General features: G+C 45.2%; 1 protein-coding gene across 1 annotated transcript in view; it reads right to left on the reverse strand.

The window, feature by feature from the left end:
- Positions 1 to 15,040: 15,040 nt before the first annotated feature.
- Positions 15,041 to 26,889, reverse strand: part of LOC310778945 (histone deacetylase 4-like) — a gene marked incomplete at both ends in the record, with an annotated part of 250,667 nt that continues 238,818 nt past the window's right edge. The window contains 3 exons of the mRNA XM_083639417.1: positions 15,041 to 15,080; positions 15,425 to 15,566; positions 15,916 to 16,000. Coding sequence (XP_083495543.1) covers positions 15,041 to 15,080; positions 15,425 to 15,566; positions 15,916 to 16,000 — 267 coding nt within the window. The remainder of the gene's footprint in view (positions 15,081 to 15,424; positions 15,567 to 15,915; positions 16,001 to 26,889) is intronic.

A 26,889-nucleotide genomic window follows, 5' to 3' on the forward strand; every position in this document is an offset into this window, starting at 1 on the left:
TACATCATATGTCGTGATTTATTGGGCGACTCAAATATTACTGAATCGCTCTGCAGCATGCAGTTAGTGTATCAGCATAAGAACTCTCATGGGTCTGGCATTGAGACTAGGAGAAACCAAGCAATTCTAGGCTATGTCAAATCAGACATTCAGCACCACCATATAGCTGAATGGAATGATCCTTGTTTCATAATCACATTTTGTGACTATTCGACTGTGAGATTGACAGTCGAATCAGGCTCTTTCGAACGAATTGTTGAATCATCGACTATTTGGGGTCACCCCTAAAATTAACAACACCGTGCCTCTCGACGCACATGGTACACAGACGAGACCTCACGCACACAGTGCAGAGCCAGAGAGAGACGAGATGCAGAGAGCTGCACAGAGCACAGAGGGATCTGCCAGAGCTTCAGCTGTCTCAGAAGTTCTGGCCTTTTTCCTGTGCTTTTCCCTTCCCTTTCCTTCATTCCGTCATTTAATCACGGCCCCTAAGACTTTGATCCCGCACAGAAGGGCCCCTCCACATTCTCATCAGGCCTCAGGGCTGCACGGCGCTTTTCTTTTTTTAACCTTTTATTTATCCAAGGAGGGTTTGCATGCTCTGTTTTTAGCAAACACCCGCGCAGTCGTATACATTCACACCCGAGCGCTGCCCAATGCAAGCCGCAGTCTTGACGCTGTCACGCTGAGGGAGGGGAAAGCTCATACACCACGCATGCATGCACACGCACACTCACACACACACACACACACACACACACACACACACACACACACACACACACACACACACACACACACACACACACACACACACACACACACACACACACACACACACACACACACACACACACACACATCCAAATGTCCCCGGCTGATCTGAGGATTCTCTCACTCTTCCGAGTCCGACTCCCATCATCTCCATTCGCCCCACCCCAGTATTTAGTGTGAAACCCTCTGGAGGGATCCACAACCTTGGAAAGACTTGGTGGTGTTTTGTGAAAAACTGCATGATTTTTGGCCTGGCCGAGGTACCGCAAAGCCTCTCAAATACTGTGGGACTCAAACCTAGTCGCTTCTGAGGTCGTCCCCAAACCCAGGACCCAGCTTCAGGTCATATGTGCAGCCTGCACCTGTTGAAGTGTCTTGGATCTGTCATTGCTCTAGCTGTCTGGCCCTCTCTGTGTCTAAGCACTGTGTCATTGCTCTAGCTGTCTGGCCCTCTCTGTGTCTAAGCACTGGCAGGGAATGTGAAGACATGATTTATTTTGTGCCCACACAGATCTGTAACCATACTTTTTAGATCAGAAGGGTCTCTTGTTTCTAGCTCAGTAGGAACATAGGCCGAGCCATTTGAGGTGCTTTGGATGGAAATGTCCACCGCATGACATTGGTAAATGGTAAATGGCCTGCATTTATATAGCGCTTTTATCCAAAGCGCTTTACAGTCAGTAGGTACATTCACACACCGATGGCGGCAGGTGCAGGGTGCTGGCACACCAACGGGAGCAATTTGGGGTTCAGTGTCTTGCCCAAGGACACTTCGACATGCAGACTGGAGGAGCCGGGAATTGAACCACCGACCTCTTTTATCCAAAGCGATTAGTGGACGACCCGCTCTACCTCCTGAGCTACAGCCGCCCCCGACATTATGTCCTGTGTTGTCTCCTTTCTGTCCCCCACATGGCATTATGTCCTGTGCTGTCTCCTCTCTCTTTTTTACCATGTTTACATCTGAAAACATTAGTTATGCCTGTGTTGTTCCTACTTGGTGCTTGTCTAGATCTGTCATTGTTAGGTGAATGGAACAATGCAAATTGAACTTGCTTGATTAACCAATACTGTGTGGAGGGCCACATATAGCATATTTTGAGAGACAAGCCGAGGGCCAATTAAAATCAGTCCACGGGCCGGACATTGGACATGCCTGCTGTAAGGGAAGGAGTGGAATGCCAGGATGGAGTGACCGGGGGAGGAATGTACCCATCATATAGAGAGGCTCACCCCAGCTAGGGCCGACAGAGTCTGGGAGTGTGTGTGTGTGTGTGTGTGTGTGTGTGTGTGTGTGTGTGTGTGAGAGAGAGTGAGTGAGTGAGTGAGTGAGTGTGTGTGTGTGTGTGTGTGTGTGTGTGTGTGTGTGTGTGTCTGTGTGTGTGTGTGTGTGTGTGTGTGTGTGTGTGTGTGTGTGTGTGTGTGTGTCTGTGTGTGTGTGTGTGTGTGTGTGTGTGTGTGTGTGTGTGTGTCTGTGTGTGTGTGTGAGTGAGATGAGAGAGTGATGCGTTAGGAAAAGATGTGTGTATAAGGCTACATTCACACTGCAGTTAAAAGCGTATTTTTTTCTTCTTCCAGTACAGTGTGAATAGAAAGAAACACACTGTGGCTAACTGTGTGTTTCTTTCTATTCACACTGGACTTTAGATCAGATGTTTCCATTTCTGATTTGGAAAACATGTATATGTGGTCCTCAATCTGATCTGTGGCCATGTGGCTGGCAGTCTGGCCTGTCAAATTGGAATTCACGTTGTTTGTTTGTTTGTTTTTACATCACAGATCACTGAATCATACGTCTGCGTCCATTTGACCAGAAGAACATGAAAGACAATGGCCAAAACAGACCGTGGCAAGGCGAGGCGAATACAAGGCGAATACAAAGGCGAATACAAATACAAGAGAATACAATATAATACAAGGATACAATACAAGGCGAATACAAATGGCAAGGCGAGGCGATACATTTAATTAGTATTTGGGGTGACGCTTCGATTCTTCAGCTGACAAAGTGTCATCCATCCTCCACAGCAAATCTTCCTTAGGGTGGGCTGTCATTTCAATGGCGTCCATCATGACAGAATGTCCTTGACGTGATGTGCTGTTATGGTTCGTTTCAGGATGGAGGTCGATTTAGACTGATATTGGATATGGGAGACTTTCAAAACTGAGTCGCAGTTAGACAGACCAAAAAAAACAAAAAACAGTAGATCCTGCATGGCACCTATAGCAAATTTGTGTTGACGTTAAAATCTAAAAAGTAGATGTCACATTACTATTCTGACTGTTACTTGGTTATTACACCATAGGCCCCACCCACTTTCATCAGTGTTGACAAAATACTAGACAGCATCCCTGAACGTTTTTTGGCATTTGTAGTCCCCCCTACTGTTCAATCGTAAAACAGCTACTGTATGCAGACATGGTCATTGATATCTGAACATCTTCACAACGTTTTGTGATGATTGGATAATCAGTCATGAAGTTATGAGAATTTAGCAGACAGGCCACACCCTCTCACAAATATTAAAATCAATATCTTCAAAATGACAGTAGATATCAACAACCTTTTAGCAAATTTGAATGAGATAGGTCTGTCGATGCTGCATAAAACTTGGTGGTGAGCATTCAAACGGTGTAGGAGGAGATGTTAAAAATGTGCTTTTCAAAACTTTCAAACTTTCCAGGTGGACCTTGAGGGTCCTTGAGGCAAATTTGTAGAGCAAGGTCAGTTGAACATGTGTAAAAGGTTTTGTGAACATCAGACTTATGGTGTGGAAGTTATAGCCTTTCAAAGTCTGAAATTTGAACCAGGCCGATTGGGGAAATATTTCTGGAGATAGTAATGGTTACCAATATCTGTCATTAGGCCAAATTTGATCTCTCTGCGATGTACCAACTGACGGGAATTTGTGCCAACCTCAGTAAGCGTCCCGGAGTGAGTGACTGACACTGACTCACCCAATGTGGTGTTATAACCACAGCTGCGCTCCCGGGCACCGTGGTAAAAAAAAAAAGAAAAAAAGAAAAAGAAAGAGGATCTGAGTAAAAAAAATCTGAACTGACCACTGAGACATGCAGTGTGAATGAAGCCTAGTTTGAGCAAGTTGTGACAATATATCTCGGAATGTGTGCTTGTACTGTATTACTTCACCAGTCTCTCCCTCCCTCTCTCTCTCCCTCCTCCCCCCCCCTCTCTCTCTCTCTCCCTCCCTCTCTCCATCCGGGATTTGGTAACAGTTCCAGCAGCCGGGTCGTCCATCCTCCTCACCTTAGGCTGTGAAACCTGATTCGTCTCCAGGCTGTGTGTGTGTGTGTGTGTGTGTGTGTGTGTACATGTGTGTACATGTGTGCGCACGTGTGTATGTGGGGTGACATACCAGGACTCCCCTTCCCCTACCCTCTTCATTAGCAGCATTGGGGTCAGCAGAGGTCAGGGGTCATGTCAGTACAGTGGCCTGCGCTCGCTCCCTCCCTCTCAAACTCTCCAGCAGCTCCTGCTCTCTGGCTTCTTCTGCCTCAGCCTGGATCGGTCCTGTGTAACACTTCCACAGGTGGAAAGACAACTGAGAACAGATTTGCTGAAGAAATGTTAACTAATTTCAATACTATTAAAGCCATAGAGTGAGAGTAGCCTATCATGGAACCTAATCCAGTCCACATTATGGCCATGGAGCCCATTTAATGAGATTTTGTCTCTCTGACCCAAATCTGAGAATATTTTTTTATTGTTAGACATGTTTTTTTCCAGAACACCATGACTATCTGAATTGTAGGTAGAGCGATAACAGGGAAACTATGATCAGAATCATAACAGTCATTCTGTTTGTACATAAGGCATACATTTTACACTCTTCTCTTGATAGCTTGTCCTGATGAAGGCCACTGCGTTGGCCGAAACACGCTTTTATACTTTTATTGTTCCAGTATGAACTAACACTATTATTAAAGCCTTTTAACTTATTAAGAAGAGTGCCTTGGATTCTGTATTTTTTGGATTTCTCATTCTTCTACATTGTTAACTTCTTGTAAATAAAATAATGGTGAAGTTCAATAATTCATCAGTTTACTGGGGACCACCTGGAACCACCTCAAAAACCTCTGGTGGTCCTCGGACCCCATGTCGAGAGCCACTGCTGTCAACGATTTAAATAAAACAGCCCTAAAGTTGAACAGTGCGACAGGAGAGCTGTGACCTAATTAAAATTTTTACTCAAGTACAAGATTGTATTTAAAAGTAGGCCTACTCACATACTATTCAAATACTCAAGTATTTTGAAAGAAAAGTAAGATTTTGCGCACACAATTAAATTATAAAAATCCCCTCAAGTGTAAAGTATCATGCCAAAGAATAGTTAACACAGTAATGATTGACACAAGGTGCAAAAAGGTAGCCTACTGTTGGCCAGTTTGAGGTTTACAGTCAGGGCATGCATTGGTTAGATGTCTGCGTTTCTGACTCTGTTTATGAAAGGCCCCCTAGTGGCAGCCCATGGAAACAAACAATCCATTTAGAGCAGACACCTACAGTTTGGCTTAAACTCAGTACATGCAACACAATCAATTGCATCATATAGCCTGCAGTTTGTAAACAATACAATGCAAATAAAGTGCTATGCGTTCGAAAACAGCAAAGAAGAAGCACTTACCCAGACACCAAGACATCTTTGACCCCTTTGACAATTACCACAAAACTCTGTCTTTGCTTTCATACTTATACATTCAAGTCATTCCTCATACCAGCAGTATAGTGAGTCACTCTCCATGCAACTTTGAAATGTGTTTAGACTCAAATATCCATAATAGGCCTTAAGTGCGTGAGTACATTTCTCTAGAAGATTCCTCAAATGAAAGATTTAAACCATGACTGTTCACTTTGGAGCATGTTGGTTGAAGGGGATACCGTTCACAGTCTAATGTGGTAATGTCTCCCTTATGTTTTACCCCACAGGACAAAACATATAGCCTCTTTACTAGCCTAGCTTTTAGCCTGGGGGGGATTGCGGTGCCAATGATGTGAGTGGAGCTCAAATTAAAACTGCACTGAGGGGGTAAATCCCTTCCTTTCCTCCCTCCATTTTTGATCTGGTCTTTTAGAGAGGTGAAAGGTCGCCTGTATAATACAGGCTAACACAACAGGCAGAAATTAATGTTGGGTTTGTGCTCGATGTGTGCCTAAGAAGGTGTGTGGAATTAATGTGTCAAATGTGGCTGAAAGGCTGGTCTTAATGGCCAAGTCTACTACTACTACTACTACTACACGCGCGCGCACACGCACGTACGCACGCTCGCACGCACACACACACACACACACACACACACACACACACGCGCGTGCGCGCGCGCATGCATGCACACACACTCTTGTGTTGTATTATATTTCTACAGAAACATACATTTTATTTAGGTGATTTCCATTAAATGATCATTAATTTCTGATCCTGTCTTATCAATATCAACTAAAGCAGTGATTGGAAGCGTGGAGACTGGCCAGTGGCCACTGATTGAACTCTGTATTGCCGCTGGTCCTCCTCATAATAACACCAGCTCGTGTTCGGTTATGTCCAGTGTTACTTCTGAAGCGGCTCCGTGACCCCGTGTCTGCGTCCGCCCCGCTGTGTCTGTGTGGACTTCCTCGTGTGTCCTTGGCCTTCTCTGTCAGTGGATGCTTCAACACTAGACTAAACACATGGCAAGACAAGCAAACGCTACACAGCTTTTCAAATACACTATGGATCAGAAGTCCTCACTGGGCCGATGGACCGACCAGTGGAAAGAACTGTGGAAAGACGGTCAACAGACTACATCATGTAGGCCCTTGTCTCCAAAATCAGAGTTCGCTGAATGAAACGTGTTAAAGATAAGTTCACCCAAAAATGAAAAGTCAGTCATTATCTATCCACTCACCCCCGGTCCCCCATGCTGACGAAAGGTCATGTGAAGTTCTTGTCCTGGAGTTTCACAGCAAAACACCATTGCAGAATTCTCCTAAACAATTGAAGTGAATGGTGACCGACTTTCAAATGTAAAAGAAGAGAAAAAATGCTCCATACATACTCCCCATCTGGCATCAGCCAAGTGTCCACAAGCCACGTCACGGACACCTTGTTTTGAGCTGATATCTTCACTGGAGCCATGAGCTGAAAACCCCCTTTTCACTTTCACTTTAAGCTCACAGCTACAGTGATAGTTGGTCACAATTCAGTTCAATATTTTAGGAGAATTCTCCAACAGTGTTTTGATGTGAATCTGTGTTGACTAAAAAAATGTCACCCGACCTTCCATCGGCATGGCGGTGAGTAGATGACAGAATTTTAATTTGTAACTTGTGTGATGAACTTAAGCATTTCCAAATTCACTGTGTTTGTGACCAACCTCCTGACACACACACACACACACACACACACACACACACACACACACACACACACACACACACACACACACACACACACAGACACAGACACACAGGCACATACACACACACACACACACACACACACACACACACACACACACACACACACACACACACCTGATACATTACTGTGTTGATTTGAACAGATGTACAGACAGACATTTGGAACAGTGTGCTGGGCTTTGAAATGTAAATGAAGAATTTTGTCATCCAACATAAAAATATATTATATGCAAACTCTCACAATGTGATTGACTGCTAAATTCAAAAACTAGTTAGGGTACATTTTAAAGTAATGTGTACCCTAAATCCTTGGTCGACTGGACTTTTTAAATATTGAATTTAGAAAATTTGTTCTCCCCCCCAAAAAATGTGTGTGTTGTGTTTTGGAACTCTTCAAACGGAGCTAATGTGTGTCACATGATCCAAAAGGGATTCTAATAACTGTGACCTGTAATTAGTTTTGCTTGTCATCTGAGCAGCTGGCCAAAGCTTCATTGCCATTTAGAGTCAGTTAAACCTGCAATTAAAACGTGCGGCGATGAGCGCAGTTGGGAGGATGAGGCCTACTTATGAATCCGGGTGGCCGGGTAATGACAGAGCTAACTGACGACGCCAGAGGCAGCAAGGAGATGAGCAACGCAAGAGAGCTACCACAGACCAGAATGTCAATGTGGGGAAACCAGAGGAAAAAAGTGTGTGTGTGTGTGTGTTGGGGCGTGGGGGGTTCCCAAGATTTCAATTCTGACATGTCAGTTCTTTGTTGTGGGGAAGGGGCAGGCATCTTGTGGGCTGGCCTTCAAGGGTGGGGTGAAAGTTCAAGTAGCAGGGCTCCACCTCCTCTGTGACCTGACCTCACCGAAAGGTCGCAGAGGTCACGCGTCTCTACAGACGGCGATGTCGGCGACGGCCATGATGAGCTGAAGGCAAGACGAACGGCCTGCGTGCCCCGAGTGCTGTTGTTAGAGCGTCCCGCAAGACAACGCATTCCTCTGGGAGCGCTTTTCACCGTCTGTAAGATGGTCAATATTGTCCCTTATGTCTCCGTTTACCCTGTTCCTCGCAAGGAACCAGTGGCGGCCCTGTTCGTTTGACTTTGACACAGCATGGAGTTTCAAACCTTCTTGATTTATGGAGATTCTGACCGGCCTACAAAGCCCAAGCCAGTGGTATTATTTGCACCATTTCTCTGGAAATTCAGTTTGACTGCAGCGCAGTGGGACATGTTTATTTGAGGGGAGCTAAGGCGGGCTTGGTTATGTTTGCATTTGGAATGTTGTCTTAATGTTAGTTCCACCACCAATAGGGATTCTCTACTGTTTATTTGGACACTTGCACTGACCTTTGACCTTTCCAAATGGGTGGCTAATCCGGTTTGGAGCTACTGTGAGGCCGGTGTTGCCATTCCTACAGTGCTGCCTCCCTCTGGCCCCAAGCAGCAGGACAGTCAAGGGGGAAATCTAGGCCATTGTGCTTATGAACTGACCTGCATATCTAAATGATCTGTGGATGAATTTGACACTGGATAGCTAAGTAGGTACGCTAGCATGTGTGCGTTCATCTACATGTAAGTCCCAACATCTGCCTCTGCATGGCAGTTGGTGAGCTTTACTTTGCAATGAAAACCAGCAACTAACCCTAGTCTCCGCCCATCCCCCTCCCATAAAAAAACAGACGTTGTGCTTTTTCCAAAACAATACTTTATATTGTACATGTTAAAGACAAAATGTTAGAGCAACTTTAGGTTCCCGAGAAAAAAAACTACTATTTCTGTAACAATGGAGGAACAAGTCAAAAACATAACCAATAAAAAAAAAGAATATGCATTTGATACATTTGTAAACCTAGAACTGTTTCTTTCTGAACCACAGTGGTCATAGATATAACTGGCTTAATTAGTGGAATGGACGAGCGTAACAATGATAGACCAGGCATCTGGATCGAGCCCTTTGATAAGTCCAGATGTGACAAAGAACAAAACATCTCTTCTCCAAAACCCCACCAGACCTCAATCCTGTCTGGCATAAAAACAGCTGGTCTATTCCGTTGTTGTTGCCGTTCACATAGCTTACCCATAAAACAAGTTTTTTTCTACATAAATACAATAAAATCTATCGTCTGTGTTACAAGTGCTAGATAAAAGTTGATTTTTTTTTGTAAAATATTCAATTATGTCATTCAGATTTGCTGATTCCTTATTTATACAGGTAAAAAGCACATGTGACAAACACGGAAAGCGCTCCCACCCCCCCAACTCTTGTCCCTGAAAGAAAAGAGGGACAAGACAGTTTGGATACAGTTTAAGTACTAATGTCCTTCAGTGCTCTATCCCTTGTGCAGATATGTGATAGGGGACAAACAGACAGACAGGTAGAGTGCAGATATGTGGTAGGGGACAAACAGACAGACAGGTAGAGTGCATGCGGACATAGGAATCATGCAGAGAGAGAAGAGACGCGCGAAGAGGGAATGGAGACGAGTCCGACCAGGCCACCTAAATAAACAACAGACAATCCTCAGGCCTGGCTGGACAGAAGTCAACTTGGGGCACGGTACGGATATGTTAAACAAAACCAAAATAATGTTTTTTAACCAAAATGGAATGTTGCTTTCTTGTGTTAAGAAGAGTACCTGTGAAGACAGACGGTGCTAGTTTTGGCTCCTTTTGAGAAACAAAAGAAAACCCCATGGCTGCAAGACTGGCACCACTGTTTAAGGATTCTGCGAATGTTCTGAGAATGATCTGGGCTGGGTTACCGAACATGCACGCGGAGTAGTCCGGAATACTAGTGCATATCCCCAAGCTAAGGTCACATTCAGGCCAACCGCTTTATACGCATTTTCATATCCTAACCGCAAATACTCCTGTACACAACAAGTATCACAATAACACCCTGGAAACAGAACAGAGCCCAAAGAAACCAAACACACAAAGTGTTTGCATGACTCAGCATCCCTGGGTGATATCAGCATATCCCAGTAATCATATTTGAGTTTTTATATAATTGAGCTTATATACTGTACTGTATGTCTTTGGGCTAAGATGGTTTTGGGAAACCGCGCCCTGGCTGGTATGTTTCAAAGAGATGGTGTGTGTGTGTTGATGCAAAGGGGAATTTACAGAACGATGGCCATACGGAAATAAAACGAAATATTTAGTGCTGTATAATGCCCCTTTATAAAAGTGTATACCTTCGTTATCCCTTGTATACTCATTAAATCCAATTTTCAATCAAATTTTCTGACAAAGACATTCCTGCAAGCTTGGATACATGTTCCACCACATTCCAAGATTCCAACCCTCACAAAATCTCATGAAGTCTCATGCGAATTTGCAAAGTGAAAGGTGACCTCAAATAGGAAATAGTGTTTAAATGACCTTTGGAACCTCTCTGGCCATCTGCCGAGGACGTTTGAAGAGACGCTGGGGAGGGTGAGATAGGTGATGTGAGCAGCAGGGGCTTCTACTGGTTTTGGGCCAACTCATGGGAGAGAAGGGCAGTTTAGCTCTGCTGCTGTGGGTCAGACGACGAGTCTCCGTTTCAATCGGCATAAGAAAATGTTTCCGTGTCTTCAAAGATGTAGTTAAGAGATTATTTTTAAGGGATTTATGCTTCATGAATGACAGTATAACCGCAATTTGTTTGTTTACAACCTAAGATCACCAAGTTTTTCATCAGAGGGGTCAGAGTGCAAAGGAACCCGGACGCTTCTAAATAGGACGGGGGTTCAGTGTCTTGCTCTAGGTTGGATGCGTGGGCGGTTGCAGGAATCAAACCAGTGACCCTCTGGATACAGGCCAGCCTGTGACCTGGAGGTATCTCTCACACTGCTGATGTATGAGGTTGTCCATGTGGACTTGATGATCAATTTAAAGCATTGTTAATTTAAATTAAACTAGGGACACTTGGTCAGATAAGAAAATAAGTGATGATCTTCCACAATCATTGGTACAGGCCATCACAGTGATTTAATGTAGACAGAGGGGATAGCATGGCCACGTTCCAGTTCAATCCCCCCTTCCCTCCTTCTCTCCCTCCTCCTAAGATGTTAGTGGATGAACTTGTAAACTGTTGAGTAAAGTGAACAAACAGTTCAGATTGGAATGGCATTTCTTTTTTCTTTTACCAGATTGGTAACTTCATGTAGTGTAGATTGATTGGTTGAAGATCAAGGTTTTAGTGTTCATGTCACATAATCACTTTGGTCATTTTGTAAGATCAGTGCAGAAGCAAGATTCATGACAATAGGAGCTTGGATAAGTTTCCTAAACTATTGAAACTACATGGGTGTCAGCCAAAATTAACCTAAGTTTGCCAATGACAACAATGTAAGGTGGGATAGTTTGGATGTGTGTCTGTGTGTGTTTGGTTGTGTGGCAGGTGATGGCATGTCTAACAGTACTATGGCATCGATGGGATGAATAAAGCCAAAAGACAGTCATCACTGTTGAAAGACAAAGAGACAACCAATGAGATGCTACGTTACTCAACACGCATCCAACTGTAGCCAGAAACAGTAAGCGGTGACTTCAGTAACTCCCTATAAAAGGCCTCAGTAAGACCCATGAAAAATATCACCTTCCAATACCAACTTCAAAAACAATATCATAATATTTCATTATATATATAATATACTTATTTTTTCATATATAAATCTACTATGAACAAACAGTAAATACACAATTGTTGGAATCATTATACAAAGTAGAAATATTTGCATCCCTAACCCTCCCACAAAAACCCCTGGACCCAGAAATCATAGCCATGTAGTGTCCACACAAAAAACAGAATTGGAACCTTCACTTGTTGTGAAGTATGTCAGCTGTACAATATGTAACAGAGAGACAGACAGGAGAGAGATAGAGTAAACAATGTGTACAAAATAACAGGACAACACATACAAAAGTACAAAAAAAAGTCACTTGAGTCCACTTAGAGACGGCAGCAAAACCAACACAGAGAAGAAAAAAGTGACAAGGATGGGAAGGAAAATAATCGACAAAATTAGAGTAGTCATTGACAGCCATGTGTGGCAGGGATACCGAGAAGATCAATGTCCTGTGTACAGTAAACAGCAGTACCCCACAGAACTCTGTTTCCTTTAACTGGAAAATGCTATAAACATGATCAGCTCTTTTTACATTAGATGAATGTAATGTGGACGAAGGTAGTTGCCCAGAGGCCAAACACAAGTTGAAGGATGGTTAGGAGCAGGTACAGGAAACTAACTTTTACACACCCCAAAACTCGCCAGCCACTTGGACCATTTCATCAAGCAAATATAATTTAAAAACGGAACAGGGCCTCCAAATGAGCTGCCAAAATGTACTATCACTTAGCTGGTGGCTGGTGCTAACGTTGCACACTGCTTAGGGGAGGAGTCAACAAGCCAGAGTATTAGAGCATGATTCATTTCCCCAGAATCTGAGCTACATGTGCTAGCGAAAGTCAGGAGGATATCCACTATGCACGTGCCTATCTCATTGGCAATGCCACTGGCCAAGGAGAGGGGAGGATCTAAAAATAAAATAGCCTTATAAAAAATATGTGCATACACTTTCATATGTGCTGTCAGTATGAGTGTCAGCCAAGGCCAGAACAGACAGCTTCTTGTTCTTAAATGTCTATGGACACACGCACCTGCCTGACAGCAGCTCACAGTTGGGGAGCAGATGTGCTTATAGGTGGTAGACCAGCTGTGGGAGGCTATAGGGTCCTGGAACACCCCTCTGGAAAATCAAAGGCGGCACGGTCCTTGTTACCGTGGAGACAAACGCGCTTCTTCATCAAACAAACCGATGTAAAGTTTGTTCTTCTCTCTCTCCTCAATCTGCAAAAAGTGAGATTCTTCAGTGATCTCAAAGCTCCCTGCTCACTCTTAGGTAAGTTCATAACGGTTTGACCGCAGGCAAGAGTTTAATGTCAAAAATTGTGACTGCAAAGTCTTATACACTTGCTATACTAAGTGGTTCGACTCTATAGAGATGATAGTATGTCATGCTTTGGCTTGATTATTGTCTTACTACTACATATGAACGGCATTGTAGTTTTGAGAAGTCCAGTCGCTCTAGTACAGTGCATGCTAGTTAACGGTTCCCTTGAGAAGAGGTCATGTCTATCTGGTAAAGGGTTACATTTACTAAATGTAACCCTTTAGTCGTACTAAACCCCACTAAACTTCCTCAACCCTTTTAATTGGAACAACCAACTCCAACCATGTTAATTGTTGTGTGGCTGGGAACTACCTCCGAAACTGGGATTCAAATGGTGGCTGGGGGGTACAGGGTGGGACAGTAGGCTGGTTGGGGGGTACAGGGTGGGACAGTAGGCTGGCTGGGGGGTACAGGGTGGGACAGTAGACTGGTTGGGGGGTACAGGGTGGGACAGTAGGCTGGCTGGGGGGTACAGGGTGGGACAGTAGGCTGGCTGGGGGGTACAGGGTGGGACAGTAGACTGGTTGGGGGGTACAGGGTGGGACAGTAGACTGGTTGGGGGGTACAGGGTGGGACAGTAGGCTGGCTGGGGGGTACAGGGTGGGACAGTAGACTGGTTGGGGGGTACAGGGTGGGACAGTAGACTGGTTGGGGGGTACAGGGAGGGACAGTAGACTGGTTGGGGGGTACAGGGTGGGACAGTAGACTGGTTGGGGGGTACAGGGAGGGACAGTAGACTGGTTGGGGGGTACAGGGTGGGACAGTAGGCTGGTTGGGGGGGACAGTAGGCTGGTTGGGGGGTACAGGGTGGGACAGTAGGCTGGCTGGGGGGTACAGGGTGGGACAGTAGGCTGGTTGGGGGGTACAGGGTGGGACAGTAGACTGGTTGGGGGGTACAGGGTGGGACAGTAGACTGGTTGGGGGGTACAGGGTGGGACAGTAGACTGGTTGGGGGGTACAGGGTGGGACAGTAGGCTGGTTGGGGGGTACAGGGTGGGACAGTAGGCTGGTTGGGGGGTACAGGGTGGGACAGTAGGCTTGTTGGGGGGTACAGGGTGGGGCAATAGGCTGGTTGAAGGGAATTATAGGTAAACATGCCAAGGGGCTCAGTCTATGTGCCGACAGCGTGCAGGCATTGAAAATGTAAAGGAGTTCGGGAGAAGAGGCCTCGTTCCCAAACCTGTTTTTAAGGCAAAGCTCTTTAAGTAGAGTTCAACATGAAATATCCACCAGGTTTAAAAAAAGGCACAAACTCGCAGTCTTTCACTGGAAACCAGAAGATCTGTTCATCTTTCTCATCTGTCACATTCACTCCACTGTTGAGTAAAAACCATCAGTCGCAGGAAAGTCCACCACTTCTTTCTTTTCAGTAACGGCCCATCCCTTAGTGCAGAGTCTCATTCATTCACATTAGCTCTGTCTTTTCTTTTGTAGAAAGCGAGAAGAATGAAATAAAGCAACAACAAAAAAAGGAAAAGAAAAAAGAACAGAGTGATAAGAAAAAGTGACGACTGCAGATGGTCTTCCTCTGGTTCCTGCAGGTGTTCAAAGGTACAGCAAACGCGTCTAGTGTTTTCACAAGCACTGGCACTCGAGGTTGTCGTCGTGGGATGCTTGAGCCATCCCTCTTAAAACCCCAGGTGTTGCTCCCGTCACCGAGGCAACACAACACACCTGTGCCTATCGGTCCATCGCGCGGCCGACCGGCAAGTGTGATTGGGTCATGTTCAGTGTCCTTCCCACGCCCCCTTTTGTCAACAATGCACGGTCTCTCCCAAGATAAGACGGTGTCTTCATATGGCATGGGTGAGACACAGGGGTGGGGCTTAAATTGAAACCGAGATTTGATTGGAGGAGGACACTGTCAGAGATGCAGAGCGGTCTGTGAGTGGTCAAAGGCTAGAGATGCTGCTTTACATGGGAGCTTCCTCTTCCATTGGCTCATCATCGGCCCTGGGGAAAAGATAACATCATGAACAATATAATAATATTTACTTACAGTATCAAAACTGTATATGTTTAAGTACTGGGGGAAGGGGGGAGAGAACCACTAACCCTGGCTGTATCAGTGCCAAGCTCTGTGCTAAAACACACAGTCACACACACACCCCAACAATATCCCTACTTGATGACATTGCGCGCGCGCACACACACACACACACACACACACACACACACACACACACACACACACACAACACACACACACACACACACACACACACACACACACACACTATGCACTTGAATATGGTATGGGAATACACTAAGACTCAATCAACAGACAGACAGCTTACTTCTTTCCAATGTGCTTGTTGGCGACAGACAGGGAGGCCATAGCGGTGACAGTCTCGGCTTCTTCCGTTTCACACCTAAGGGCTTCGCTCAGAGAGTAGCCGAGCGTCGAGGCGGAGCGCTGCAGCGAGCGCCAGTATTGACCTCAAACACACCGGGAAAGTCCAAACATCAAATTAGAATGGTTTAAGATGCTGACACACTGGGTCAGTGGTGGCTAATAATTTGTGTCTGCAAGTTTGACTTTTAGACATGTTTGTGGATAATAATAATAATAATAATAATAATAATACTGTGCTACTACTACTACTACTACTACTACTACTACTACTACTACTACAACTACAGTATTACTACTACTAATACTACTACTACTACTAATCATATCTACAGATGCACAGGATATAAAATGGCTATTACAAACATAATATCACTCCTAAAAGGATAAATCAGGTTGATATTGTTAGTGTCTAGGTGTAAATAATCCACTCACTGTGAGCTTCAAGGACCTTCTCCATGGAGTGGATAGCGTTGGCGTTTGGTCTCTGCTGCAGGACTTCCTCAGGCAGGGGGTCCAACTGCAGCAAAGCCAAAAACACATCACATTTTGTAAGCCTTTTACAGTCAAAACAACATATCCAGACATCTTGCTACATTTTAAGACACTTTGGTTAAAATGTCGCTGCCGCAGGATTGTCAAGTTGTACTGACCGGGTTAACGTTGAACCCCTACCTTCTCTTTCCTCACAAGGCACTCTGGATAAGAGCATCAGCTGAATGTCTTAAAAAGGCAAAAAAGCATTGACTGTATATAGAAATAGCGCGGCTGTGCGGGTACAGCTGGGCAGAAATATTTCATCAAAGTGACGACGTGTTTGAATGTGACAGACAGGTGTCCAGAGACACTGTAGTCAAACACTGCAGAAACCTCTCATGAACTAAGTGTGGATTCCCTTCCTGGTTTACAGGATGAGTTTTGAGTGTGGCTCGTGGCCCAGTGTTGAGTCACTCTGAGCGGTGGAGCCCAGCTCAACCTGCTGACACTAAAGAAAATAGTCCTGCACATGCACACCTCCTCCCACACACTGAGAGCCTCGCTACTCTCCGACACACAACTTACAATGTGCGCTTTTGTGCTGCGTCCCACTGCACGGACACAAATACTGCTGTGCTGCGTCCGACTGCACGGACACAAATACTGCTGTGCTGCGTCCCACTGCACGGACACAAATACTGCTGTGCTGCGTCCCACTGCACGGACACAAATACTGCTGTGCTGCGTCCGACTGCACGGACACAAATACTGCTGTGCTGCGTCCGACTGCACGGACACAAATACTGCTGTGCTGCGTCCCACTGCACGGACACAAATACTGCTGTGCTGCGTCCCACTGCACGGACACAAATACTGCTGTGCTGCGTCCGACTGCACGGACACAAATACTGCTGTGCTGCGTCCGACTGCACGGACACAAATACTGCTGTGCTGCGTCCCACTGCACAGTGCACGGACACAAATACTGCTGTGCTGCGTCCCACTGCACAGTGCACGGACACAAATACTGCTGTGCTGCGTCCCACTGCACGGACACAAATACTGCTGTGCTGCGTCCCACTGCACGGACACAAATACTGCTGTGCTGCGTCCCACTGCACAGTGCACGGACACAAATACTGCTGTGCTGCATCCCACTGCACAGTGCACGGACACAAATACTGCTGTGCTGCGTCCCACTGCACAGTGCACGGACACAAATACTGCTGTGCTGCGTCCCACTGCACAGTGCACGGACACAAATACTGCTGTGCTGCGTCCCACTGCACAGTGCACGGACACAAATACTGCTGTGCTGCGTCCCACTGCACAGTGCACAGACACAAATACTGCTGTGCTGCGTCCCACTGCACAGTGCATGGACACAAATACTGCTGTGCTGCATCCCACTGCACAGTGCACAGACACAAATACTGCTGTGCTGCGTCCCACTGCACAGTGCACGGACACAAATACTCCTGTGCTGCGTCCCACTGCACAGTGCATGGTCACAAATACTGCTGTGCTGCGTCCCACTGCACAGTGCATGGACACAAATACTGCTGTGCTGCGTCCCACTGCACAGTGCACAGACACAAATACTCCTGTGCTGCGTCCCACTGCACAGTACACAGACACAAATACTCCTGTGCTGCGTCCCACTGCACAGTGCACGGACACAAATACTGCTGTGCTGCGTCCCACTGCACAGTGCACAGACACAAATACTGCTGGACACAGATACATAAAATCTGCCTCATCATAAAAGCGCACACTCATGCACACACACACACCTCTTGTGGGCTAGGGGACCACTAACGTCTCCAAGCCACAGCGCAAAGGAAACGGGGGGGTATTCCCCGATGTGCCTTCCCAACCCGGAATGATTCCATTTCCCCTTGGCCGACTGCGCTTACAACACACTTTCTCACCCCCTTTTCCAAACAGGCCCATTCCGCTCTATATTCACACGCAGAAGAAGTGCACCCCCTTTACTGCTCAATCACACCCCCCCCCCCCCCCCCCCTCTGGAAAAAAGACCAACCGAGGACGTGGAGAAAGCGAGCAAATGGGTTTGGAGTGAGAGTTTGGAGGCAAAGAATGCCAGAGAGAAGAGGAAAAAGGGATCGTCAGTCGGCCTCGCTCGGCCAAGGCTGGAAGTTTTCTTTTAATTAAAACAAATAGTGGGTGGGAGGGGTCTGCGGGGGCCGAGGGAAGAGGCAGTCTGGGGAGAGGGATACTTTAATCCTGCTGTGGCACGACAGGCTGCATTGTGCACACAGGCATGGTCAGAGGTGCGTGCACGCCACGCACATAGATCTTCATGTACACAAACACTGACATTTAAGGTATTTAGTTGACATACTTTTTACAGGCACTTCGTTCAGTGCCTGTACATCTCTTCCTCTACAGTCCCATATTTTTTAGTCACCTACGCTACACGCAAACCCATAGGCAGAGTTTGAGGTTTGAAGAACCCCCCCCCCCCACACGGTTGAAATATGTTACTACATTGAGTCTAATATATGTTCATTAAAAGCTCCTCGCGGACGTCCACGGCCGACATTACTGTGTTTCAGAGGCTGTTCAGAGGTTCAGTCTTAAAGCTAGAGTGAGGATCCTGGTAGCAAATGAAACTAGAAGACCGAAGGCATCCATTGGTACCAACATTGTCATGCTAACTTGTTAATAAGGGGCCTAAATAATGCTCCAAACCTAGGGTACATTTTGGCAAGGGAAAAAGTGGCATGGTCAATTTCAAAGGGGTCCCTTGACCTCTCACCTCAAGATATCTGAATGAGAATGGGTTCTATGGTCTCCCCTGTACAGACATGTCCACTTTATGCTAATCCCATGCAGTTTTTGGCAAAAACCAGTGATAACACACCACACAATAGTTGCACTGTGTACTGACGTCAGTCAAAAATGCTTGCCCCCCCCCCCCCCCCACTAATGTCAAACTCTGCCTATGACCCAACCCCCCCCCCCCACACACACACACACACACTGTAACAGTAACGAGGAGAATAATATGAAAATCACAGCCCTCAATCAATTGACAGAACAGATAAAAAGGTGCAGTATGTGCATCACTTACTTTTGCACCAAAAGTGTGTGGCACACAACAATCGAATCACACCTGCTTCAAATAGTATTTGCAAGTCATTCTTTGCATTATTATTTTAATGTGGATGGTTGGTTGACATTCAAATGCCTGTAAATGTTTAAACATTCTGGCTCTCATTGTATCGTCCAATCTGGCAAATCCAATGAGTAATCCATGTAGGTTAAAACAAACCAAGAAAAATATTTACAGACTATTAACTAGGATCTGAAGAGAAGGCATCCGTCTGGTAGCCATCAGTCTGTCTCTATTGATTTGAACCAATAATTCTGATCTCACACAATGAAGCAGTTATTTACTCATGCTGTCTTTGCACAATTTGCTTTTATTTTATATTCTATGATCTATGATCCCCCCCTATGATCCACTGACAAAAGGTTGAGTTTCTTTATCTCAGCCATGTTTTTAAAACTTATTTAACCAGTCAGGGTGATTAAGATAACACATTCTTAGTTGCAGCAAAGGTTGTAGGTAAAGTCCAGGACACACCCCCACAGCTGGGAGCTGCACAGTACTGTTTGCCATGAAGCTGCTCTACTGCAATTCAGTGCTCAAGGTTACTGCGATTGCAGTGATTGAGGGTCGTAGAGCGTTAACTTATTCTTCCCACTTCCAGCCAGTCTGGATTCAAACGGCCAACATTCCAGCCAAAAAGCTGCTTCTCCAACTGTCAGGCTACAGCCGCCCCCTGCTCACCCCCGACCAGGACCCTAGCCAGTCTCAGCCCAGCCCAAGCTAACCCGCCTGCCTCGGCACCCTGTCAAAGTAGGGTCAGGGGTTCCCCAGGGTCCCGTGGGGTTCCGCCCAGGCCAGGACGGGGGCAGCCTGTCAGCTTGACTGACAGCTGGGCCTCACGCTTATAAACTTTAATGGCTCTTGTCAGCGGACTCCAGGGGCCCCCACCTGGCAGGTACGGCAAACACACACACACACACACACACACACACACACACACCGCAAACTCCATGCACGCACACACAGCCCCAAACCCACACACAGTGATCTGCCACATCATTCACGGTGACGTTAGTGTTTATTTGACTTTGCGGTGCAGCTCTCTGCGTCTCTGCTGCGTTCCTTCCAGAAACAGAGAAGTGTCCTTTTGTTCAGGACGGCTTGCTGTCACCATGTTGACTGGATCCTGGGGAAGTCTGTTTCCCTGTGTGGCACGGCCTTCAAACGCTCCAGGTCCCGGCCAACAAAACTGAGACACCACGGAAAGCCATGAGCCGGGCGTGAGGAATGTGCCCCTGCAAAACATTCCGGAGGGAGGCTGAAACCAAAACAGTGGAAAGGAGGAGGAATTCCACTTGTTCAGCAAAAGAAAAGTGCATAAGGAATCCATTGTTTACTGTTGTGTCCGTGTGCATATGTTGGCGGTCGCTGAAAGCGGTTGATTACGTTATGCTAACTGAACAAGGTAACGATGTGTATTGTGCAAAGCAGGTGACCTTTTCGGCGAAGGGGTGTAGGTTTCCCTTGTAATCGGGGGGGAAATAGCCATGCCCAAGGGGGGGACAGGTGAAGTTGAGCGTGCTTACTGTAACTGGAGTGTAAACACACCGAATAACCTCATTGACAGCTGGTAACAATTAGCATATTAGCCTGTTGTTTATCAAATAATTGCTAACAAACCGTGGTTTGGATGGGGCCAACATCTGTTTGCGAGCAGTCGTCAATTAGTCCCGAGTTCAGAGTTGACTAGTGTAGTCGCCAATGCATCATTCATGAGCTATTTAACTAGAAAGACTTCATGATTACGCACCCCACTGGTGGGGGCGAAGAAAAGAGACCATAAAGTCCATTCAGCAATTTTTATCCCTCTCTTTCCCAGCTAATTTGAGCTGCTTTCAAAGGGAACCCAACGCTCATTATAGCCAAGCTCGTCTTAACCTGCCAATAAAACCCGGGATATATTTCTCACTGGAGCAGGCAGTAAAACGCTGGATGCACAAGCTCCAGTCACACAGGAGGTGCAGGGGGCTGTGAGGAACACCTTCGGGATGGTTTGGCTCTGATGCTGGAGCTGCCTCACTCTGAATACGTAGACTGCTGTACGCTACAAGCCCAAGTCTTCTACTTAACAGTCAAAGGATAAGAAGTATTTCCAATTACTGTAACTCTTAACTGTTTATTTTACTCTGCTTGGAATAGCAGATGTGCAGAGTTTAGGGTTGGACTTTTTGAACTCCTGTGCACCTTGGATCGTCCATCTGCTGCAGTCCAAGCTGGTTAAAACAAACAGCGAGATTTATTGGCATATAGCATTTAACCCAGGTCTTACAGTTAACACAATGTCTACGCGATAGTTGGATGAGAGATGTCAGGTCTAGTATGATGACGTCTCGTGTTCAAGACAAATGCAGACAATACAAACCCTCGGGTAGTTGGAGGCTGCGTCAACAAAAGCACAGCTGACCAGCCAATCCAGCTGTGCTCCCTTGCCTGATCCGACTCGTTAGCTCCCTTCACACTCCAAACGCACAAAATATAGCATATCCGCTATAAACTTCTCCACACATCAGACACATAGAAATGCACCAAAACACACACCGGCTTTTTCCCTCTCTCCCTCTGGCAGAACCACACGCTGAAGTTTTTCAGCTACATTCCACCTCCATTACAGAGACGCCTGCCGAGATTATGATGAAAACACTTGCTTCCTGCCATTTCACTCTGATCGGGAAACTTTAAACGTTTTTCTTTACTATCAGTTATGAGAGCCCCATGTTTTCTCCCTCATGTGCTGCACTATGAATGGTTACAGTTACAGCAATATGAATGGTTACAGTTACAGCAATATGAATGGTTACAGTTACAACAATATGAATGGTTAGTTACAGCAATGTGAATGGTTACAGTTACAGCAATATGAATGGTTACAGCACTATGAATGGTTACAGTTACAGCAATATGAATGGTTACAGCACTATGAATTGTTACAGCACTATGAATGGTTACAGTTACAGCAATATGAATGGTTACAGTTACAGCACTATGAATGGTTACAGTTACAGCAATATGAATGGTTAGTTACAGCAATGTGAATGGTTACAGTTACAGCAATATGAATGGTTAGTTACAGCAATATGAATGGTTACAGCACTATGAATGGTTACAGTTACAGCAATATGAATGGTTAGTTACAGCACTATGAATGGTTACACCGACATTGAAGCTACTCTTAGGGTGCTAACAAACAGCCATAAACAGACAATTACCCAGGCTACCCATGATAACATCATACTACACGTTGGCACCAACAATGCCAGGTTTAAACAATCGGAGATCACAAAGCACAGCATAACTAGGACCTGTGCTTTTGCTAGCAAGATGAGTCGGCATCCATTAATTGTCTCTGGTCCCCTCCCTGTCACACTTAACTCTGACATTTTTAGCAGGCTGTTTTGGCTCAACAACTGGCTGGCCAAACACTGTGCTGATAAGGGCTACCTATTCTTAGATAACTGGCCCTCTTTTAGAAGCATGACTGGCATGCTTAAGATGGATGGCATCCACCCTACCCCATTGGGTGCTAGCACCTTATCAAAAAACCTGGATAGTTGCCTACGGCAAACCCAGACTATTATCCTTGAATGACAGTTTCACCCACAACATGCAGGGCCACAGGCTGCTAGACAGCCTGTTAGTTCTACTTGTGCGGTTATGGAGTCTGCTAGTTCAATTAACTTAGTCTATCCAATACAGACTGTGCTCCGTCCGCGCCGCACTATTACTAGTAACCGACCCATAAACGCTCTGCAATATCCTAACCCAAACCTTATTGTTATTAATCCGACTATTACCACCGCCGCTCCGTCTCCGTATTATACCACGATCTCTCAAATTAGCACAGTTTCTCTTCGTCGCTCCGTCCCCTCACGCCGCTCTCGTCCACCCCTCAAAACGTCAAACACCAACCTCATTGAGATTAAATCTACTCTTGGTATCGAATGCTCTAAATTAACTAATATTGATGATAAATCTATTCGATTTGGATTCATTAATATCAGATCAATCACCAATAAAGCCCTCCTCGTCAATGACTTAATCATTGAACATAATATTGACGTTATGGGATTATGCGAAACCTGGCTAAAACCGGACGTTGTTCTTCCACTCATTGAAGCCTCCCCCCCTAACTTTGACAATTCGCATGTTGCCAGATTGTCAAGAAATGGTGGGGGCGTTGGCCTAATTTATAACTCAAATCTAGGTCTTCTACAGGATCAAAAGTATAAGCTCCTATCTTGTGAGATACTTACTATGAGACACTCTAATATAGCTGGCCTCGGAGCCTTCTACCTAGTTATGCTCTACCGCCCACCTGGGCCCTATTCATCTTTTCTGGATGAATTTTCCAATTTTCTCTCTGACCTCGTAACCCGCACGGATAATATCCTTATCATTGGCGATTTCAATATTCATGTTAACCGTAAAGCTGACCCACTCTGCAAAGCCTTTCTATCTTTAGTCGACACCCTTGGCTTTGCTCAGTTGGTTCATGAACAAACGCATTCTAACGGCAACACGCTTGATCTCGTCCTTGCTCGTGGGATTAACGTCTCAGATCTGTCAGTCATGATTTACCCTCCAGCACTGTCAGATCATTATCTCATTCAATTTAAAATAGACCTGCCCCTCCGGCAATCAAACCTAGCTGATACCTATACCGCCCGGCGTATCGATAGTTCTACTCCCACTGAACTCGCTGATTTGTTATCGGGGCCGCTTTCCTCTCTCCCAGAGCGGATCGACTCCATTAATGAATTCACAAATCAATTTAATTCAATCCTACTCGCCTCGCTTGATTCTATCGCACCTCTACGTACTAAAATCCGTCGCCCTAAAAAACCCTCGCCTTGGTATACTGACGATACACGCGCACAAAAACTAATATGCAGAAAACTAGAACGTAAATGGCGATCATCCAAGCTTGAAGTCTATCGACTAGCTTGGAGTGATAGCCTATTAAAATACAAATGTATGCTCTCCGCTGCAAGAGCCTCCTACCTATCAGATCTTATTAACACTAATAAAAATAATCCAAAATTTTTATTTGACACGGTCGCAAATCTTACTCGCAAACCATCCCCCAATACAAACTCTCCATTTACAGCTAATGATTTCCTTGACTTCTTTAACCGTAAAATTATCTGTATTAGAGATGAAATTAGCAACTCTCTATTACTCACAAAGGATGCTAACCCCTTTCCTAGCCCTGTCCTTAGAACCTTAGATGAGAGTACTATACTCTCGAATTTTGAGACTATCTCCCTAAATGCACTTTCAAAAATTGTACTTTCATCTAAATCCACAACCTGTTTATTCGACCCTCTCCCTGCAAAGTTGATTAAGGAACTCCTTCCAATACTAGGCCCCCCCTTACTTAACATTATCAATAGCTCCCTCTCCTCTGGCACTGTCCCTGCCTCCTTCAAATCTGCTGTAATCAAACCTCTACTTAAAAAGCCAAACCTTGATTCTGAGGTTCTTAACAACTTCAGGCCAATCTCAAATCTCCCCTTCCTCTCTAAAGTTCTTGAAAAAGTAGTCTCAACACAATTAACTGACTACCTCTCGCATAATAAACTTCTCGATCCCTTTCAATCTGGTTTTAGATCACTCCATAGTACTGAAACTGCTCTTACAAAAGTAACCAATGACCTTCTCCTCGCGTCCGACTCTAATTTCTCCTCTCTTCTCATTTTATTAGACTTAAGCGCAGCCTTCGATACAATCGATCATAAGATCCTCCTAGACCGCTTATCTAACTACGTAGGTATCCGGGGCACTGCCCTATCCTGGCTAAAGTCATATTTGTCTGATAGGACACATTGTGTCTCATATAAAAATATCATGTCCACTTTCTCCTCAGTGAAGTTTGGTGTACCGCAGGGATCAGTCCTGGGTCCCTTACTCTTTGGAGTTTACTTACTGCCTCTTGGCGAAATTTTCCGTAGATATGGCATTAACTTTCACTGTTATGCCGATGATACCCAAATTTATATACCAATTAGACCAGACGATCGCTCTAAACTCGCTAATCTTGAATCCTGCTTAATCGCTGTTACAGACTGGATGTCAAATAATTTCTTACGACTAAACGCCAACAAAACTGAACTACTAGTTGTTGGCCCAAAAACCCAACTTCCATTTCTCACTGATCTTAGTCTGAACATTGAGAACTGCGTAATTACTCCAAACTCAAAGGTGAAAAACCTAGGTGTTACCTTTGATCCTACTCTGTCATTCGATGCTCACATTAAGGATATCACTAAAATAGCTTTCTTTCATCTCCGCAATATTTCAAAGATCCGTCCCTTGCTAAATGCAACGGATGCCGAAACCTTAATACACGCCTTTGTTTCATCTAGACTCGACTACTGTAACGTCTTATTCTCTGGCCTTCCACTTTGTAGCACAAATAAATTACAACTCGTGCAAAACGCCGCTGCTAGAATTCTAACTAGAACTAAGAAGTTTGATCATATAACTCCGGTCTTAATCTCCCTCCACTGGCTCCCAATTCAGGCCAGATCAGACTTTAAGGTGCTTCTGTTAACCTATAAATCCCTGCATGGGCTCGCACCTCCGTACTTATCTGAGCTAATCATTCCCTATGTTCCCACGCGTACTCTCCGCTCACAGGACGGTAATTATCTTACCGTCCCTAAAATTAAGAAAAAATCAGCAGGTAGCAGAGCATTCTCTTACCGTGCTCCACATCTCTGGAACCAGCTTCCTCTGTCAGTTAGGGAAGCTGGCTCCATTGAAATCTTCAAAACTAGACTCAAAACCCATTTATTCTCCCAATCATTTGGCTGTGCTTGATAGTTGTGTTTGATGATGTCATTCTTTAGAAATATTTATTAGCTCTTGAGTACATACAATCCTGAATTGCTGAGCGGGCTGTCTCAAGCCAGCAATATCATTATAAACTTATACTTGACCTAATTTAATAATATGGCATCATTTGACCCAGTAGCTTAGATACAAAATCTAATAGCTGGTGAAAAAAACTAGTCCTGAACTGCTGAGCGGGCAATCACAAGCCAGCAGTATCAGTATAAACTTAGACTTGACCTAATTTAGTTTTGTTTGTTGTAGGTCATGATTAAGGTTCGCTAAACAGGGCCGAATCATTGACAGTGGTGTTAGGTGGTACTTAGACCTGAATTAGCAGTATAGTATTAGTCATCCTAAAAAATAAAAAAAATAAAATAAAATCCTAATAAATTTTGTTTGGACCTAATTCTATTGTTGTCTATAGAGTTAGTTCCACCTCTGCGCAGATTCCCCCGCTCTCTTCTCTCTCTCCCCCTCAGGTGTCCTTCATTGGCCTGACGTACACCCCCGCCGCTGCAGCCCTAGGTCCGGCCGTCATCGCCCTAGCCACCTGTCGTCACCCTAGGCCATCTACCCGCTACTCCATCTACTGTCTGACACCCCGGGCTCTTCACCACCACCGACCCCTATCCTCATCATCCTGGTCACCTGCCTGCCTAAGGGAAGGGGGGGACCCCCCCCCCCCCCAGCCTCAACAACGCGGACTCATGGATTCCTCAGATCATCCTCATGGAACTCCCAATCTTGTTACCCTTTTTGTCACCTAGCTAATTAACTAGTATTCTCTAAACCTACGAACACTTAAAGACTGCATTTTCTATTTTTTTTTGGACTCTACTTTTTAGATTTTCAACTCCCTTCCCTGATCTTAGGATAATTTAAAAATTACATTTTTATATCCCTTCTGTTGGACTCTTTTTTACATTTTCAATTTTCTGTTCTCTTGTACATTTTATTTC

This window comes from Poromitra crassiceps (genome assembly GCF_964638095.1).
Source record: "Poromitra crassiceps genome assembly, chromosome: 6".
NCBI classification, from domain to species: domain Eukaryota; kingdom Metazoa; phylum Chordata; class Actinopteri; order Beryciformes; family Melamphaidae; genus Poromitra; species Poromitra crassiceps.